The 20,640-nt window shown below is 39.6% G+C and overlaps 1 protein-coding gene across 4 annotated transcripts in view; it reads right to left on the bottom strand.

Annotated features, from left to right (window-relative positions):
- The window catches only part of LOC126236704 (esterase FE4-like), a 139,565-nt gene that overhangs the window by 33,542 nt on the left and 85,383 nt on the right, over positions 1 to 20,640 (bottom strand). For all 4 annotated transcript variants that reach the window (XM_049946225.1, XM_049946227.1, XM_049946224.1 and 1 more), the window contains exons 5-6: positions 15,886 to 16,071; positions 6,911 to 7,110 (exon numbers count right to left, since the gene is read on the bottom strand). In XM_049946225.1, coding sequence (XP_049802182.1) covers positions 6,911 to 7,110; positions 15,886 to 16,071 — 386 coding nt within the window. The remainder of the gene's footprint in view (positions 1 to 6,910; positions 7,111 to 15,885; positions 16,072 to 20,640) is intronic.

The raw sequence follows: 20,640 nt of genomic DNA, 5'->3' as shown, positions 1-20,640 counted from the left end.
ATTAATAGATTGCAGGCAAACACCCATATAGAGCTAGAATAGTTTACTGTTGAACATCTACGAGCAGTAAAAGCGTAACCACTCAATTCACAATTCTTGAAGTATAAACACATGACCTAGTTGTTTTACACTTATTTCACAGTTAAGTTAATGCATTGTTGTTTATCTAACTGATACAGATTCCTCATCTAAAACTTAGCTGTGGACTGACTGTCTTGGGACCAAAATCGGGCCTTTATATATATCCTCACAATGACAGGCACTGAAACTACATGTTGTTTGATGTTTAATTTACAGAAATCACAATTAAAACTTAACTCATTAAATTAACTGAATACATCAAAAAATTGGTTCTTTTAACAGTTTCTTCTGCTACAGGGGTTAAGCTGAATTATTTGTTTAAATCATGAAATTAACAAATATTGTTATGCAAACAATACTTTTGACAAAACTGTTAATTACTTTGGAATTAATTAAGGGCTGGCTTTGCTAACATGTTTTTGAATAGAGCCAAATAGATCCTTTAAGAATACAATTACTTGTTTTTCCAAATGTTTACAGTTATTATAGAATTTGTATTTGTTTTTAAGTCAACAATAGAATTTAAGTTACGACACAATTACTGATTTCACCCTATAATGAAAGATATTAACTAGAAATAGTCAAAATAAATTATAAAATCAATTACATACATAAAACTAACCACAAAATTAGATCTGGTGTTATATTGTTTAAAACTGAGAGCCAACCTTTCTCTTTTATGAAAATGCAGATTATACTCACATACGTTGATGGTAATTAGTTAAAAATGAAAAAATGAGTTTTAAGAATGAATAAAGAAAACGCCTTTGTTATGGTGTCACATAAAATATTAATAAGAAAACAGCTTTCTTATTAGTATGATGTGGAACACACTATCAAAGTCTGAAGGCCAATATACTAAGTAGAAGGGGAGAATATCCTCTTCGTATTGCAGTCACACCTAAGCAACAGCATATCATTTATGTATGTTAACAACCGAAAATAAGATTCTATACCTGTTAGAAAAGGTGCCTTGGATAAGTTCTGTTTATTATGAATACTGAAGGAAAAAAATCAGAACAGCAAAAATTAATTAATGTAGAGTAATGAAATTTTGCGAATACATCTGTCTAGATCACATTTAAGAGATCACACATTAATATAAGCACCACTGCAAATGTGAAATGCTGGGACATTAATAACCAGTATAACTGCCAGAATATTGAGTGTGAACATGCAAATGTGCATGCATTGTGTTATAGAGGCACCACATGCCAGTTTGTGGGATAGAGTTCCATGCCTGTAGCATTTGGTTGGTCAGTACAGAGGCAGTTATTGCTGGTTGTGGATGATGCTGGTGATGTTGTCTAATGATGTACCATATATGCTTAATTGGGCATAGATCTGGTGATTAAGCAGGCCAAGGCAACATGTTGACAATCTGTGGAGCACGTTGGGTTACAACAGTGGTATGTGGGTGAGTTTTATCTTGACAGAAAACACCCCCTGTAATGATGTTCATGATTGGCAGCACAACATGCCAAACCACTATTCCAGGTGTACACCCTGTGTGTCTAGCATGCCCTCAACTGGTCTCCTTTTAACCAACACATCACTGGAACCAAGGCAGAACTGGTTTTCATCAGAAAACACAACAGACCTCCACACTACCCTCCAATGAGCACTCACTTGACACCACTGACATCACAAATGCTAGTGGTTTGGAGTCAGTGGAACACACATAACAAAACATCAGGCTTGTAGCTGTTCTTGAAGTAGCCAATTTGTAACAGTTCATTGTGTCACTGTGGTGACAACTGCTGCTCAAATTGCTGCTGCAGATGTAATATGATGCGCCAGAGGCATATCCTGAACAGCACGGTCTTCCCTCTCAGACCTCCACACTACCTTCCAATGAGCACTCACTTGACACCACTGACATCACAAATGCTAGTGGTTTGGAGTCAGTGGAACACACATAACAAAGCATCAGGCTTGTAGCTGTTCTTGAAGTAGCCAATTTGTAACAGTTCATTGTGTCACTGTGGTGACAACTGTTGCTCAAATTGCTGCTGCAGATGTAATATGATGCGCCAGAGGCATATCCTGAACAGCACGGTCTTCCCTCTCAGTAGTGCCAAATGGCCACTCGAAGTCTGGTATTCTTGTGACTGTACAGTCTCATGACCACCACTGCCAGCAATTATGTACAGTGGCTACATTCCTGCCAAGTCTTTCTGTAATATTGCAGAAGGAACATCCAGCTTCTCATAGCCCTATTACATGACCTTGTTCAAATTCAGTGAGGTGTTGATAATGGTTCCTTGTTGCCAGGGATTCTTGATTAATGACAGCTCACCATGTGCAACCTCAAAGGTACTAATCCTCATGACCATTGCAGTGTGTATTTAAAGCAAACCTAATTTGCACCCTCATAGTGGTACTACTAGAAATTCAGATAGACATTATCTTTCAGATGTGGAAACACACCTACCACTTTTGCTTATGTTGCACAACTCCTTGGCATCACAATAATCCCCCCCCCCCCTCTCTCTCTCTCTCTCTCTCTCTCTCTGTGTGTGTGTGTGTGTGTGTGTGTGTGTGTGTGTGTGTGTGTGTGTGTGTGTGTGTGTGTGTGTGTAAATGATCCGCTTTCCATATCGTCTTCTGAGACAGTATTGTATGCAGGTAACATCACACCATTTGCTTAGAATACAAGATATTTAAAATTAATTGCAAACTCCCTTTCACCCTTGTGTATTTCTCATTTTCCTGTACCCTCCCATGCCAGATGCAGTTCATTGGACCCCATACCTAACACACTGCCACCCCGCTTTCCTTATTCAAACACACACTTCATGGACTTCAACTAACCAAGCTACATCTGCTGCCCTATCTCTTCACGTGTATGCACCCTCCGACATGTACTCTAATGTATTATCATCTTTTTATTTATTTTTTCACTTTCATCTCATTCCACTTTTGCACTAGTTTTACCTAGTTTTTGGTTTTCACTGCAGGCCCCAATCACATATTTTTCTACCATATTTAATCAGTTTCATCTTTTTTGTGATTTTCCCCATGTATTTTTACTTTATGTATTTGCAAGCATTTTTAATCCTCCAGTATGGAGCTCCTTCCATCAGCACCCACACAGTAAAGTTTCACTCTCCTTAGTTATAATGCAGCTGCATATGCTGTTCCCGTGTTGTTGCCTAGCTCATGGAATCCCCCCAAATTGGCTGACCATCAAATTACCCTCTTTGGCTGCAATCCCTTCTTCCATGATGATCTCTCTCCAATCAGTTCCCACTAGTTCATAGCTCTCACCAACCTAGTCCTGTAAAACCATGTAAATCAGGCCTGAACCTCCTAGGAGTATCTCCTCTCCATCCATAAAATTCTCCTGATCTACAGTCCCAGATTCCTACATTACATTTCCCAGACTGAAATCCTTTCCCTCCAGGAACTAAAGCAGCATGCACAATTCAGTCTGAAAACTGTTCCCTGCAGACATGCAACTTGGACTGCTGCTACACATCACAAGAGTCTCCATTGAGCCTCCTCCACATCCCATCGCGGTTGCCATATCCTGCCTTGCAGACCTACTATAGTTAGCACACTGTCAGAAGCCCCTTGCTGCATCCTACAGAACTCGGAGCCTAAACAGACCAACAACACACTCATGAACCTGTCCTCCAAAAGCTCACTCCCACAGAAGTATCAGTCCTTTACAAAGGTCTTACCTTTTGCTCCACTCCAAACATCAATCATGCTATGTATGTTGAAGACCTTCAGTCCTTCTCCTGGTCTGTACTATGGAAACACTTTATCATCACTATCCATACCAACCAGACTCAATTCAAAACCAATACTGAACCTTGTCTATGCAGTTTACTTCTCCATCAAAGTGTTATCCACCCTCACTGTCCTCAGATCATCCTCTGTTGATTTTCCAGAATTTTCTAACCATGTGCCTTGCCTCACAATCATTCTGAGAATCATCCAACATGGAAGCCAACCTCACATCTGTAGAAAGGACTGCAATCCACTACCTAAAAGCTGAAACCAACCTTAAACACCTATCAGCCAACAGAGGTTCCACTACTTTGGTTATGAACCACTGGAATTACCTGGCAATATATGTCCATTTATAAGCCCTTCCACAATGACCCCATCTCAAAAATCCAGCAGAACCTTAGGTACATCCCAGAACCTCTCCTAGGAACCCAGGAATATATATATATATATATATATATATATATATATATATATATATATATATATATATATATATATATATATATATATATCCTCCTTTCTCTCTCTTCTCCACTCCCTGTATTCCTATCTTCTGCATGCTTCCAAAAGTTCACAAAATCAGCCAGGAAACCACATTGTGACTGGTTACTGTGCCCCTAATCTCTGGACCAACACCTTCAGCCCATTACCTGCAACCTACCATTGTATATAAAAAATTTCAACCAGCTTCTTCACCAACTCTCCATAATTCCCATTCCTTTACCACCTGCACCTCACTTCTCATTGTTGATGCCACCTCCTTTCGCAACAACATCCCCAGCACCTATGGCTTTCTCATTATTGAACACTACCATTCCCAACTATTGATTGACTTCAAACCTACAACCACCTTCCTGGTCACTATGACGAGCTATACATTCAACAACAATTATTTTTCCTTTGAAGGCATCACCTCAAACAAATTCATGGTACAGCAATGAGTACCTGTGTATGCCATTCTATGGTAACTGATTCATGGTCCATGAAGAGGAAACCTCCCTAACTGTCCAGAATCCTCAACTGATTCAGATTCACTGATGAGACCTTCATGAGCTAGACCATGGGTGAGGTCACTCTATAAACATTCCTCTAGAGCTTTGACATTTTCTCCCCCTTAGTTTCACCTGGTCCCCATCAGCCCAACAAGCCAACTTCCTTGTCAATCTCTACCCAAAGGATAGCTGCATCAGTACCTCTGTCCATACCAAACCTACTAACCATTAACAAGACCTCCACTTCGACAACTGTCATCCAGTCTCCATCAAGAAGCCCCTTGTATGTAGCCTAGCCAATCATAGTCATAACATATGTAGTGACAAGCAGTCCCTCTCCAGATATGCCAACTTGTCTGGAAACTGATCTCCCATGCCTTATCTCACTAGTCACCAAACTCCCATGGAGCATTCCTTGTCATGACTCAGTACTGTCCAGGACTGGAGCAACTGAATCACATTATCCACCAGGATTTCAGCTACCTCCTATCATGTTCTGAAATGAAAAATATCCTTCCCATATCCTCACAACCATCCCCACCATGGTATTCCTCCATTTGCCCAACCTACACAATATCCTTGTCTGTCATTTCATGCCTGTTCCAACTCTTTACTTCATGGCTCATATTCCTGCAATAGACATCGATGTAAGACCTATCCCATACATCTTTTCACTAGCACCTACTCCAGTCCTGTCACAGGCATTTCCTGCTCCATTGAAGGCAGGGCCACCTCTGAAAGCAGCCATGTGATATAGGGGGTTGTCACAGCAGCCAACATGCTGGAAGAAATTACAAGCTTTTGCTCCATCATCCTCTGCAAAATGACCAACTGAAAGTGTGCACTTATTAGACATCAATGAAGGAAGTTGGCACAGTACAAAAGAGAATTTATTTTCCCTGTCACTCCTCCTCCTCCTCCTCCTCCTCCTCTGCCTCCTTCTATATCCCTGAAGGTAATGTGAATGGCTTGGTTCTCACCATTAGTTGTTATCCAGTATTGAATTTGTTCCACTTGACCCATCTATTGTTACAATCTACAACAATCAAAAGTGACAACACATTGTTGCCCACTGGAGATGAATCATGAAGCATCTGCTTTCCCAAATCAAGGTTCTCACAGTACATTCTTTACACAGGAGCAACTGGAAAGCTAGGGAGCATTACCTTGATGGCAGAGCATCCCTATGAATTGGGCACTTGCGATCAGGGCAAAATGAGATGCATGAAAACTGCATATGTTGCCCATTCTGTACTTGACTTTCACACCAGCACCTGACAATACAGTCATGTAACAAGCCAGTCTTTTCCATATGAGGTAGTGACAGCAGTGTTCCCGTTCAAACATTCCAATTGTCACTAGTTTCCAGAATGAGATTTTCACTCTGCAGTGGAGTGTGTGCTGATATGAAACTTCCTGGCAGATTAAAACTGTGTCCAGTTGTTGTCCAGTATTGAAAATCTCATTCTGGAAACATCCCCCAGGCAGTGGCTAAGCCACGTCTCCGCAATATCCTATCTTTAAGGAGAGCTAGTTCTGCACGGTTCGCAGGAGAGCTTCTGTAAAGTTTGGAGGTAGGATACGAGGTACTGGCAGAAGTAAAGGTGTGAGGACGGGGTGTGAGTCATGCTTGGGTAACTCAGTTGGTAGAGCACTTCTCGCGAAAGGCAAAGGTCCAGAGTTCGAGTCTCAGTCCAGCACACAGTTTTAATCTGCCAGGAAGTTTCATGCCACTAGTTTAATTGCTCATGTGTATATTACTACACCATTATGTTATAACAAATACTGCTGTTAACATGTACAAGTTTAAGTTAAGTTTATACTCAGGCTTGGGATGCCTGAACCACCATAACAATCTGAATAAACCAGCTGACTAAAAACAAATGAAATCAATTGATTTATAAGGTAGAGTGCCCATGATGTTCAGGGAAATAAAGCTGAGGAACTGCAGTGGAAATTACTCCAGCTCATTATCGTTATAACTGACATGCGTTCTATACTTTGAAAATAAATACAGATTAAAAGCAAACTCCTCTCTATGGATTTAGAGTGGAGTAGATTTTAAGTATAGAAAAAAAGAGATCTGGTGTCATTACCTCTTCAGAGACACCCACAGACTTGTATTTTACCAGTTCTTCTGCTTCAACATTCATCAGAAAATTCATTAGATCTGAAGTGGTATTTGCTTCATATCCCAAATATGAAACATAACGGAATGTTCGATCTGTAGTATTTTTTTTAAATGCCCAAGGATTGAGTGCACATCCACTTTGTGATATAGCTTGTTTGAAGAGGCCTGTGAACAAACAACACTTTCTATGAAGAACAAACTATAGACTCCTTTTGAAGAAATACTGAAACTGCAGTTGTTGGTATTTGTGAACTTTACTATAATGTTATGTACCTTTACATTTATATTTGTATGAGTTATGTTTTTGCCCCAGAATATGTTCTTGCTTTAGTACTCACTCCACCAACAATATTATTATTATTTACCTTTGCTCTTTTTGATAAAATTCTGATAGACACATTTGGCTCATTTTCTCTGGATACTATTTTCACATTTTTATGCAGCCCATCTGAAATATTTACAGTATACAGTAATTAATTATTAATGTACACAACCTCTCCTGAATTCCTTGTAACACTGCTTTACTATCACTTAGAGTACCAGTGTTTTTGGCAGCTTCTCAGTGTTATACAACTCTTCAAACTTAGTCTCCCAGAGATGCTGACTGTAGAAAACAATCAGAATTCTGAATTTTTGCTACTTCTTCTCCATCACTGTGATATATATTCACTCAATTACTCTGTCTGATCTCATACAAAATCCTTTTCAACATACTTATGAGTTTATCTTGATTTAGAAACTTGCATGTTATATAAACTACTATAGGGTTTTTTCTTCCACAGTAACACTAAATCTTATTTATATTTACAACATGATCAATTTTTATGCAAATCTTAGGATGCAACTCCATTAGTTTTGTGTCCTGAAAGATACAAACACTTTTTTCCACAAAAAACTAATTTCACAACCCCCACCTCCTCTCTCTCATCTATTTCACAAAGTACATTTCTCAGTAGTGTCACTGACATGAATGATGAATAATTACAGGGGTGAGAACTGAATTGCATCTATGGAGGACAGCTCAACCAACTGTGTAAGTTTTATTACTTCAGAATAAATTAAATTTCCTTCTAACTACTCATTAGGAATTCAGCTTCTCCCATTACTTAAAAATAGGTCAATTCTCTGTCATACGAGGCAACAGAACGTTTCATAGGTAAGTTTGAGATTTTTCCAATAAGAGTTGGAAGTGCAAAGTTTTCTGTATGGTACCTTCATCATCTATAAATGAGATAACATGTTGTTTTCTAAAATTATGTTTTAAAGTTTATGCACATTAAACAATATATCCTTGCATCATGTACTGTTATCGATATGATATTATATGTTAACACATATTTGTGTTGTATTATTATTTGTTTGAAGTCCCCCTTGGGTGGCATGCAATGGTTAGAATTTGCCACTAGATGCCTTTATGTCACAACAAGTATGGCACTTAGCTTTCAACTCCAAATGAACTGCATAAGGTGCCCCTCAGAATAAGCAATGTTCAGGTTTGCCAATGAAGAATGTCCAACAATAGAATTATGAAAACATTTTGTAAGATACCAGCTGATTATTTTTTAGAGTCTTGAGGATACTTTTATACTGAAAGTTTGTTTGTACAGGTTCATATTTAAAAAACGTTTTTCTTTATACAATCCAGGGGGAATTTATTTTACAAGTGTGGAAGGCTAAGTAATACTTCAAGATTAAAACTGAATTAATACACATAAAAACTATTTCATGAATTTGCAAGCCAGAGCCCTCCCATGTGGCAAATTTTACCACAAGAATTTACTATGGTTTTGTTCAGCACCTATCCTCTCAAGTGGCAGCTCTGTTGTAACATACCAATCTAGGAGGAAAGAAGATTGAATCAAAAATTTAAATATAAAATTCAAATAATGAAGAAGAATTTTGCTACAAGAATACTGAAGAATAATTTCTTTACAATTCATTTGATCAAAACTGGGGATTATTTCATTATGTTTGGAAGACAGTTGAATCATCAACTGCTGAAACCAAATAAATCAAAATTTTCAATTTTCACTTTTTCACTGAATATTACATTTAAGTCTACAGCCAATCATCTGGTGCTGAAATGAAACATGTCATGGTACTAGAAATGCACTGGAGGTGCACTTTACACTGTTCATTGCTGAAAGCAAATATGACACTGATTTATTTCATTTCAACATGCATTTCTTATATCTGTGCAGAAACTGTTGATTGTAATCTACAATTGTTGATAAACTTTTCCTCCTCCTTTCTTGTTGCATCAGTAGTCACTATTAGCACTCATTCTCTTCCATTTGAGCATCAGTTGAAATATTACTATGGCTCCAAAAAGGAGGAATAACAATGCATACTACGATAAGAAAAGGTAACAGCAGCTACTACAAAAGGATTGCCTTTTCAAAATCACAAAGGAGATTATGTCCCAGGGAAAGCAGTTAGAGAATTATGTAGGTACATATTAATCCTACTTAGAACAATAGTATGAAATACAAGAGATATAAATAGGGGAAATATTGATCTTTATATGCAACACTAGCTTTTGCCTATTAATTTACTTTCAAGTGCAAACTGGAATGTTGTGATTCTATTGACATAATTTGATGTAATGATATTTTGGCAGAATTTATTGATCTTGTTGTCAAAGACACCCAGGACTTACAGCGATGTGACTTAGTGAAGCAAAACAGAGGCATCCCTTGATATTTTATCCAAAATGTGGCGAAAATGGTAGAGATGTAATGTTTCTTTACCATGTAATGTATGAAAGTGAAAGGAAACTGGTTTGCAAGAAGGTGTTCCTAGATGTACACATAGAGACAAATTTATGTATGTTCTGTATATGTAATTTACTCACAGTATGGTCAATGAGAAATATGCAGATTGTAAAGCAAAGTGTGATGTTTATTACAATTATTATCAAAATAACTTTAATTATTGCTCTGGCAGACCCCAAGTAGATGTCGGTTGAAAATGTGAAGAGCCTGAACTCAAACTGTTTATAAGTGCCAATGTTCCGTATTTTATTTTATTTTATGCAAAACTTTCTGCTTCCACATTCTATATTCTAGTTGTACCAACTGTGGGTGTACCGTTTCAGCACACAGTTTGAAAGCTGAGTACTCCACCATGTACTAGGATCAAGAGGATCTACAAAATAAAGGTGCTAATGAACTAACATCTCTCATTTCTGATTGCACAAAAAAATGATTTCAGTAGGAGTGTGATTGTAATCCTTTAGTTCTACAATGTCGGTGTCAGTGAGAACAAAAATCAGACATTTATATGCATGTGAATGGGGATGATTCAAGAAGGAATACTCGATACACAAATTTCCAGAGAGTGCCCACTCATTCCTTCGTTGTGATCATGGCTTCAGACAGTATAAGAGGAAAATAATAATTAAAAAAACTCATGATTGCATTTACAACTGCATGAAAACATGAAACTAATAGTAACCAGTAAAACAAATGTGGCAGTACAATCAATAATACTAGAATAATAATAATAATTAATTAATAATAATATTAATAAATTATTAACAATTAATTAATAATACTAGATTTTGTCAAAGGATGGACCACATATTCTAGAAAAAGTGCTGTTTCATGTGGAACATGAGAGAACAATGTGATTAAAAAATATTCTTTACTTTCAACAGCTTCAAAGAAATACAGTACTTTGAAATAAGAGAGGTGGTTGGGCTTCTGTATATTGACAGGATAGCAAGACATACTTTTTGTTTAAGAAAAGCACATGAGGCCATCATTCCAGGACTAATGGGTAGTAATGCAAGGCTTATTCAACTTAACTATTTTCAGCATGAAGATGGGAGACTGTGACAAAGTAAAACAACTACAGCTGTCCTTATGATTTTATTTTATTTTGTTGTAACCAGTTTCAGTGCTTCAATGCGTCATCTTCAGGCTGTTGTTGATGCAGTATGGGTTGCTATGATCCCTATATATATCACATCAGTTGCCAGCATTACTGGATATGCAGATAATGTGTCAGCACTCCAACCATCAGCTGCCAACATCAATACATCCTCATTAGTTATGTGATCTACCCATCTAATATTCAGCATTCTTCTGTAGCACCACATTTCGAAAGCTTCTATTCTCTTCTTGTCTAAACTATTTATTATCCACGTTTCACTTCCATACAAGGCTACACTCCATACAAAAACTTTCAGAAACGACTTCCTGACACTTAAATCTATACTCGATGTTAACAAATTTCTCTTCTTCAGAAACGCTTTCCTTGCCGTTACCAGTCTACATTTTATATCCTCTCTACTTCGACCATCATCAGTTATTTTGCTCCCCAAATAGCAAAACCACTTTTCTACATTAAGCGTCTCATTTCCTAATCTAATTCCCCTACATTCCATTATTCTCATTTTGCTTTTGTTGATGTTCATCTTATATCCTCCTTTCAAGACACTGTCCATTCCATTCAGCTGCTCTACCAGGTCCTTTGCTGTCTCTGACAGAATTACAATGTCATCGGCGAACCTCAAAGTTTTTATTTCTTCTCCGTGGATTTTAATTCCTACTCTGAATTTTCCTTTTGTTTCCTTTACTGCTTGCTCAATATACACATTGAATAACATTGGGGATAGGCTACAACCCTGTCTCACTCCCTTCCCAACCACTGCTTCCCTTTCATGCCCCTTGACTCTTATAATAGCTGTCTGATTTCTGTACAAATTGTAAATAGCTTTTTGCTCCCTGTATTTTACCCCTGCCACCTTCCGAATTCGAAAGAGTATTCCAGTCAACATTGTCAAAAGCTTTCTCTAAGTCTACTAATGCTAGAAACATAGGTTTGCCTTTCCTTAATCTATTTTCTATGATAAGTCGTAGGATCGGTATTGCCTCACGTGTTCCATAATTTCTAAGGAATCCAAACTGATCTTCCCTGAGGTTGGCTTCTACCAGCTTTTCCATTCGTCTGTAAAGAATTTGTGTTAGTATTTTGCAGCCGTGGCTTATTAAACTGATAGTTCAGTAATTTTCACATCTGTCAACACCTGCTTTCTTTGGGATTGGAATTATTATATTCTTCTTGAAGTCTGAGGGTATTTCACCTGTCTCATACATCTTCTTCACCAGATGGTAGAGTTTTGTCAGGACTGGCTCTCCCAAGGCTGTCAGTAGTTCCAATGGAATGTTTTCTACTCCCTGGGCCTTGTTTCAACTTAGGTCTTTCAGTGCTCTGTCAAACTCCTCATGCAGTATCATATCTCCTATTTCATCTTTATCTACATTCTCTTCCATTTCTATAATATTGTCCTCAAGAACATCGCCCTTGTATAGACCCTCTATATACTCATTCCACCTTTCTGCTTTCCCTTCTTTGCTCAGAACTGGGTTTCCATCTGAGCTCTTGATATTCATGCAAGTGCTTCTCTTTTCTCCAAAGATCTCTTTAATATTCCTGTAGGTAGTATCTATCTTACCCCTAGTGATATGTGCCTCTACATCCTTACATTTGTCCTCTAGCCATCCCTGCCTAGTCATTTTGCACTACCTGTTGATCTCATTTTTTATGTGTTTGTATTCCTTTTTGCCTGCTTCATTTACTGCATTTTTATGTTTTCTCCTTTCATCAATTAAATTCAATATCTCTTCTGTTACCCAAGGATTTCTATTAGCCCTCATCTTTTTACCTACTTGATCCTCTGCTACCTTCACTATTTCATCTCTCAAAGCTACCCATTCTTCTTCTACTGTATTTATTTCCCCCATTCTTGTCAATCGTTCCCTAATGCTCTCCCTGAAGCTCTCTACAACCTCTTCTTTCACTTTATCCAGGTCCCATCTCCTTAAATTCCCATCTTTTTGCAGTTTCTTCAGTTTTAATCTACAGTTCATAACCAATAGATTGTGGTCAGAGTCCACATCTTCCCCTGGAAATGTCTTACAATTTAAAACCGGATTCCTGAATCTCTGTCTTACCATTATATAATCTATCTGAGGCCTTCCAGTATCTCCAGGCTTCTTCCATGTATACAACCTTCTTTTATGATTCTTGAACCAAGTGTTAGCTATGATTAAGTTATGCTCTGTGCAAAATTCTACCAGGTGGCTTCCTCTTTCATTCCTTAATCCCATTCCATATTCACCTACTACGTTTCCTTCTCTTCCGTTTACTACTATAGAGTTCCAGTCACCCATGACAATTAAATTCCTGTGTATCATTTGTTAATGGGACCTTCTGTTTTATATTGTTGGGATATAATTCCATCCACGGAAGGGGAAGACACTTAATGCTGTATCATTTTAGTTTCCCTAACAGAATTTTGTTATCTAGAGAACAAATGGTCTTGACAAAGACCCAGAAAATACTGACAGAGTAATTTTATCATTTAGTTCAAGCAGAATTGATTTTGTGAGATCATATATTGTCTTCTCAATACAGATCCTTTACAAAAGCCAAACTGAGGTGTTGTTAAGAGCTTATTCTCAGAAAGACAGTTCAGTATTCTGTCATAAGCTATTTGCTCAAAAACTTTTGAGAACATAGTAATGAGGGACAATTGGTCTATAATTATAGGCCAGTTGCTTATCTCCACTTTTGTATATCATTGTTACTACTGCATACGTCACTCTTTCAGGAATTAAACCTTCTCTCTCCAGGTGTATGGTGCTACAGAGTCAGCACAAAATATTTTACATATTTAAATATGTCTGCTTGTGTCTGTATATGTGTGGATGGATATGTGTGTGTGTGCGAGTGTATACCCGTCCTTTTTTCCCCCTAAGGTAAGTCTTTCCGCTCCCGGGATTGGAATGACTCCTTACCCTCTCCCTTAAAACCCACATCCTTTCGTCTTTCCCTCTCCTTCCCTCTTTCCTGATGAGGCAACAGTTTGTTGCGAAATCTTGAATTTTGTGTGTATGTTTGTGTTTGTTTGTGTGTCTGTCGACCTGCCAGCACTTTCATTTGGTAAGTCATGATTATAATAGAGGGAAACATTCCACATAGGAAAAATATAATATATCTAAAAACAAAGATGATGTGACTTACCAAATGAAAGTGCTGACAGGTCGACAGACACACAAACAAACACAAACATACAAACAAAATTCAAGCTTTCGCAACAAACTGTTGCCTCATCAGGAAAGAGGGGAAGGAGAGGGAAAGACGAAAGGATGTGGGTTTTAAGGGAGAGGATAAGGAGTCATTCCAATCCCAGGAGCGGAAAGACTTACCTTAGGGGGAAAAAAGGAAAAAAGGACAGGTATACACTCGCACACACACACATATCCATCCACACATATACAGACACAAGATGATGTGACTTACCGAACGAAAGTGCTGGCAGGTCGATAGACACACAAACAAATACAAACATACACACAAAATTCAAGCTTTCGCAACAAACTGTTGCCTCATCAGGAAAGAGGGAAGGAGAGGGAAAGACGAAAGGATGTGGGTTTTAAGGGAGAGGGTAAGGAGTCATTCCAATCCCAGGAGCGGAAAGACTTACCTTAGGGGGAAAAAAGGAAAAAAGGACAGGTATACACTCGCACATACACAGACACAAATGTCTATTATATTCAATTTTATATATATATATAGAGGGTTACCAAACGAAAGCGCTGGCAGGTCGATAGACACACAAACATACACACAAAATTCTAGCTTTCGCAACCAATCGGTTGCTTCATCAGGAAAGAGGGAAGGAGAGGGAAAGACGAAAGGATGTGAGTTTTAAGGGAGAGGGTAAGGAGTCATTCCAATCCCGGGAGTGGAAAGACTTACCTTAGGGGGTAAAAAGGACTAATAATCTGCAAATCAATATAAATTTTGTGTGTCACATTGTGAAACTCACAGTTCAATATCTGCAAAAGAATTAAAAAAAAAAATGAAACTGAAATATCTCCAAAGGCATACTGATTTCCAGTGCGAGGAAAATAAATTATGAGGACAATACAGCTCATAATTAATCTGCAAACTAAGAGTTGCATTACTGTATTACAATAGGGGAAGCATCCTTACTAATAGTTATGTACTGCCTGAGCAAGACAGTCAAAGCAGACACCTGAGTGAAGCGGCACTACCTTTTTTAACATAGCTTTCATTTAGATTCCTTTGAATAGAAGTTAAGTTCAACTCTCCACCAACCCGTCCTTATTTTGCTTCCCTATAGTGCCCACAAATCCCTTCAGATTAATACTGGGTAGTTCTTTAATAAAGCAATGGATGGTTCCTCACCTTCACTTGTACAAATAGTACTTTTCCTGCAAATTCCATTATATCAGCAGTTTGTTAAATTATAGTATGCCTAGGTTTAAAAAAAACAGTAAACTGTGTCTCTGAGCCCATACAAAACCAAAGATAAAGTGAAATTTGGTTCACAGGACATTCCATAAAACAGAAAATAAAAAAATTATTAAGTAAAAGAAAATTCATATAACTGACAAAATAATACATAAAACAAGTCATTTCTTATTGTTCTTTTTTTTATATTTCTGCATTGTATTTCTGGCTCCAAAATGCAATTATGACCTTATAATATCCAAGAATCAAGGACACCCATACCTGGGGCCAAGGGGGGAGGGAGGGGGCATAGTCCTCCCACACCTCAGCTCTCTGGAAAGGAAAAAAATATGATGTAGTCAGGTTTTTTTTCTGTCAAGAAAATGATTTAAAATTTGGACCTAGACAGTTTTTTAATAGGGTCAGAAATGAAACTTTTTTATAGCTACTTACAAGTCAGTATTTGTCTTCCAAAATATTAAAAATGCTCCATACCGACATCTTTAGCCTCCCCCCCCCCCCCCCTCACCCATCCCCAAAAAGAACTATTGTATGGGTGCCAATGCTTGGAGTTATGTATACTTCTGAATGCTGAAATGTGTCTGTCCAGCAAAAATAGGATACATGTCATTCTGTTGCAAAATACATATCTTCCAAATTTTAGTTATGTACCTTTTGACATGGGTGACAGCACAAGGAAATGTACTGAAGCTCCTCCAGCACTTTGGCCATTAATGGTAACATCATCTGGATTGCCACCAAATGCAGCAATATTTTGTTGTATCCACTGGAGTGCAAGGACCTGATCCTTCATACCCAGGTTTCCAGGTAGCAGTAAGTCACCTGTACTCATGAATCCTGTTCATAACAAAAGTACTGTAAGTATGAAGCAGTTAAGTATTACGTATCAACACCACTACACAAAAAACTGCACCTATCATGTACACAACCATTAAGAAACTGGTGGCAGATACAGCAAAAGTTTGATAATAAACCTAACATTTTCAGAATGCATTTTTTTCTGTGCAATTCAAAGGAAAAAGGAAAAAAGATCAGTGTGTAGAAGAATTATCTTATAACGTCAAAGTAAAAAGTTAAAAATAGGAAAAACATTAATTTGCAATGAGATTCAGGTGTACGTTTGGGTGATTTGGCTTATGCATGAAGTTTATTAAATAACAGTTATCACTAGCAAAGACTAGAATATTTAAGTATATAACAGAGCTGGAGGGGATGGTCAGTTGGTTAGTTGATTTGGGGAGGGGACTAAACAGTGAGGCCACTGGTCCCACAATATAAGGTGGCAGGTACCAAGGGAGGAACAACTCAAACAGCACAATCCAATCAAGGTGAAGGGAAAACAGGCAAACAAAGATGTAAAAGTAACATCAGAGCAGTAGGAAGAGGATAAAGGGGGGGGGGGGGGGGGGGGGGAGTAGGAATGGTGAGAGCAGGGGTGCCCCGGAAATGCTTTGCCACTGACCCTTCCTGATAACCAAACCACACCATGCCATAATCACAATATGATGAGGTCAAGATCAGAGGAAGAAGACACAGGAAAATGGGAAATAAAACAGCACAAATGACCAGATAAAAACATAGGGAAAAAGAGGAGAGAACCCTGGTGGTGTGGAGGAAATGCCGAGACCTCCATAAACAACACCAACATTAACTGAGGGTCTACAATTTCAGAGGGAAATTCAAAGACTTAAATATGGGAGGACAAACCACTTTCATGGAGAGAGAGAGAGAGAGAGAGAGAGAGAGAGAGAAACAAGGAGACATGGAACCATATGAGGGTCATCCACTAACACCCAGGCAAGAAGGGTGGAAGGGCATATTTAGTGTGAAGGGCCAAAAGGCAGGAGCAGTCCAGTAAAATATGGATCACCATGAGGGATAGCCTGCCCTGGGACTACAAAGGGGGAGAGGCAGGGTGCAGCTCACTATGGAGCAAAGAACTATGTGTCAACCTAGTATTGCAGATATGAAGACAGCAGAGTATGGATGATTCCCACTGGGAGAGGTGGAGGGAAGAATATCATGTGGTGGGATCCTCTTTGACTACATAAAGTTTATTAGACAGAGGTGTAGCTACCCCAAGAGTCAGCTCCTGATTGAGCAAATAGGTTCAAACTGGTTCAAATGCCTCTGAGCACTACATGACCTAACTGCTGAGGTCATCAGTCCCCTAGAACTTAGAACCACTTAAACCTAACCAACTTAAGGACATCACACACATCCTTGCCTGAGGCAGGATTCGAACCTGTGACCGTAGCGGTCACTCGGTTCCAGACTATAGCGTCTAGAGCCGCTCGGCCACTCCAGCCGGCCGAGCAAATAGGGATTTGACATAAAGACACAAATCTGTCCCCAGAGGGATCACAGAGAATGGGGGCCACTCACAGAAGCAAGCAATCAGCAAATTCATCACCCAGGATACCCATGTGGCTGGGAACCGAAAGAAAATCAGCTGAACAAAAAGGATCACCAAGATCGGCAAGAAGATCGTGGATGGCAGACACCAAGGGGTGGTGGGAAAAACACCAATCAGATATGAAGACAGCAGAGTATGGAATATTCCTGCTGGGAGAGGTGGAGGGAAGAGTATCATGTGGTGGGATCCTCTTTGATTGCACAAAGTTTATTAGACAGAGGGGTAGCTCACCCAAGAGTCAGCCCCTAAGTGAGCAAATAGGGATTTGACATAAAGACACAAATCTGTCTCCAGAGGGGTCACAAAGAATGGGGGTCACTCACTGAAGCAGGCAATCAGCAAGTTCATTACCCAGGATACCCATGTGGCTGGGAACTGAAAGAAAATCAACTGAACAAAAAGTCTCACCAAGATCGGCAAGAAGATCGTGGAAGGCAGACACCAAGGGGTGGTGGGAAAAACACCAAGCAGTAGCCTGAAGGCCACTCATTGAGTCCATAGATAACAAAAGTCAGGTGAGGCAGGACCATTTAATAAAACAGAAGGCCTGATAGAGGTCTATCAATTCTGCAGTAAACACCAAACACATGGCATGGTGTTCCATGCCAACAGAAGATGTAAATGCATTTCCCAATTGATTGGTGAATTTAGAGCCATCGGTGTAAAAATAAAGGCATCCAGACTTCTGTAAGGGCAGACAGAACAAACAATGGAACTCCATTGGAGCAATGGTGGCCTTCAGAAAACAGAAGAGATCCATCCAAATCTGCAGCTAAGGAACTAGCCAAGCTGGGGTGGTCAGGAGAGAATATGGGAAAAGGACAAGGAGAGAGATGGAAATCATGGCAGAGAGAAGCAAAGCAGAGCCCAACTGTAAACCCAACAGAGAATGGACAGCAGGTGAGCAATGTCCCATAGCCACAAAAAGAATAGAATAGGAGGGATGAGCAGGGGAAGAGTGGGCAGTGATGGCAAAGGAAACCAGGAACTGAGACCGCTAAACTGAAAATGGATGGACCCCAGCATCAACCAGAAGACTATTGACAAGGCTAGTGTGAAAAGCACCATTGGCTAAATGGAGACCACAATGGTATGAAGCAAAGGACAATGAGTCTACAAAAACAGCCAACCTTCAGAATGCAGATATGGGGCAACCAAGCAAGCTTGTTGTCAAAAGGAAGATGCAAGAAATGAAACAGGAGGCCCATGGTCAAGTTGGGTGTTGAGGTGAGCTTGAGATCAGGATAGACCATAGTGCGATGACAGAAATGTATCACCCTCAGGTTAAAGAGAGAGAATTGGAAACTGCACAGCAGTGTCCACATGGAAATGCACTGGCTGGCATCCCTGAGCTGTCTTTCTGCAGAGGCCACTGAGTAGAAGCTAGACCAAATATAGAAATTATCCACATACAGACCAACAGACCAGCGGAAGCCAAAGGTCCATTAATAGTAGTGAGAAAAAGAATAACACTTATTAAGGAGCCCTGTGCAATGCCAACTTCCTGGGTCTGTGGAGAGCTGAGAACAGTGCCAATAGGAAATCTGAACAACCATTGGGACATGAACTGGTAAATTGGGCAGAGGCCTCAAAGACCCACTCATGCAGTGCAAGTAGGATGTGATAGTACCAACCTGTGTCATAGGCATTATGGGGATCAAAGAAATCTGTGACAAGATGTGAGTGCTGAGAAAAGGCCTGCCAAGTTGTGGTTTGCAATCAAAGTAGATGATCAATCAGAGATCATTCCTTCCAAAAGCCCAACTGATAAGGAGATGAGATTCAAAGACTCAACTGACTTAACGAGCCTCCATCCATTCAAGTAAGTTGCAGGGGACATTGGTCAGACTGATGTGTTGATGATGGATACATGCTGAGCTTGTGGTCAGGAACACAGACATGGAGACCACAATGGTGAATCAGGTGCAAGAGAAGCAGTGTGGAAGTGGCAGCTTATCCATAAATTTGACAACCATAGCCCAGATGATACAGAACTAATGCCTGATAATCTTTGGCATGAAGATGTTTAAAGGTAATAAGACAGTGGAGGCCAGTGCTGCTTATGGTGGTGCAAACTATCTTATCATACAGACCATGGATGACTTAATCAATAAAATCTGACAAAGAAGTTCTAACTATGACCTGGGACAGTCAGCATGATGGAAAGCCCATTGGGGTAACCTGGCCATCAGAAGGCAGGAAGGGAATGCGAGAATCAATAGGAAGTGGTCACTATCACAGAGGCAAACATGTGGTGACCAATGTAAGGAAGGAAGAAAGGAAGGGTAAGTGAGCAAAAGATCCATGGCAGATAAAGTTCCATATGTGGCATTAAAATGAGTGGGGGACCCATCATTAAGAAAGTACAAGTCGTGGACCACAAGAAATTGGTCAATGAGGAATCCCCAGCTAGATGAAAAAGCACTGCCCCACAGAGGGTCATGGGCATTAAAATCCCCAAGAAGGAAGGAAGAGAGGGGGGAGTTGTTGGAGGAGGGCAGTTAGAGTAGGAGGTATAGGTGGCCAGTCAGGAGTAAGACAGAGATTACTAACCGTGACCACAGAGTCCAAGTGGGCCTGGATGGCAACTGCTTCCATTGTGGTCCAAAAAGGAATCCATATACTCACAATTTCCATATGAACTAAAATGCAAACACCACTAGAAGCCCTCAAAGGGACCATCATGTTCTAATACAAAGCATAGAACCCATGAAGGGACAGTAATCTCCTTCTATGCTCTGCTCCCCTTGAGCTATGGAAGATATGATGGAGAAACATAAGTCCCAGGAAAAGGCCCACTTGATGCCCCTAGATGTGCCATCTTTGCAAGATTCGGAACTGAAAGAATGTGGGTCTCCCTGAGACACACGTACTGTGAGCCCCTTGGCCAATTAAGGCAGCAGGTCTCTGTCCTGGGAAATTCCTGGGGAGTGGTCCCATGAGGGAGCACCATCACTGGCAGGTACTAAAAAGGGGAATACTTCTGTATC

This window comes from Schistocerca nitens, chromosome 2, assembly GCF_023898315.1.
Source record: "Schistocerca nitens isolate TAMUIC-IGC-003100 chromosome 2, iqSchNite1.1, whole genome shotgun sequence".
Taxonomy (NCBI): Eukaryota; Metazoa; Arthropoda; class Insecta; order Orthoptera; family Acrididae; genus Schistocerca; species Schistocerca nitens.
The sequence above is the reverse complement of the archived record's forward strand: the minus strand, read 5'-3'. Positions and strand labels throughout refer to the sequence as shown.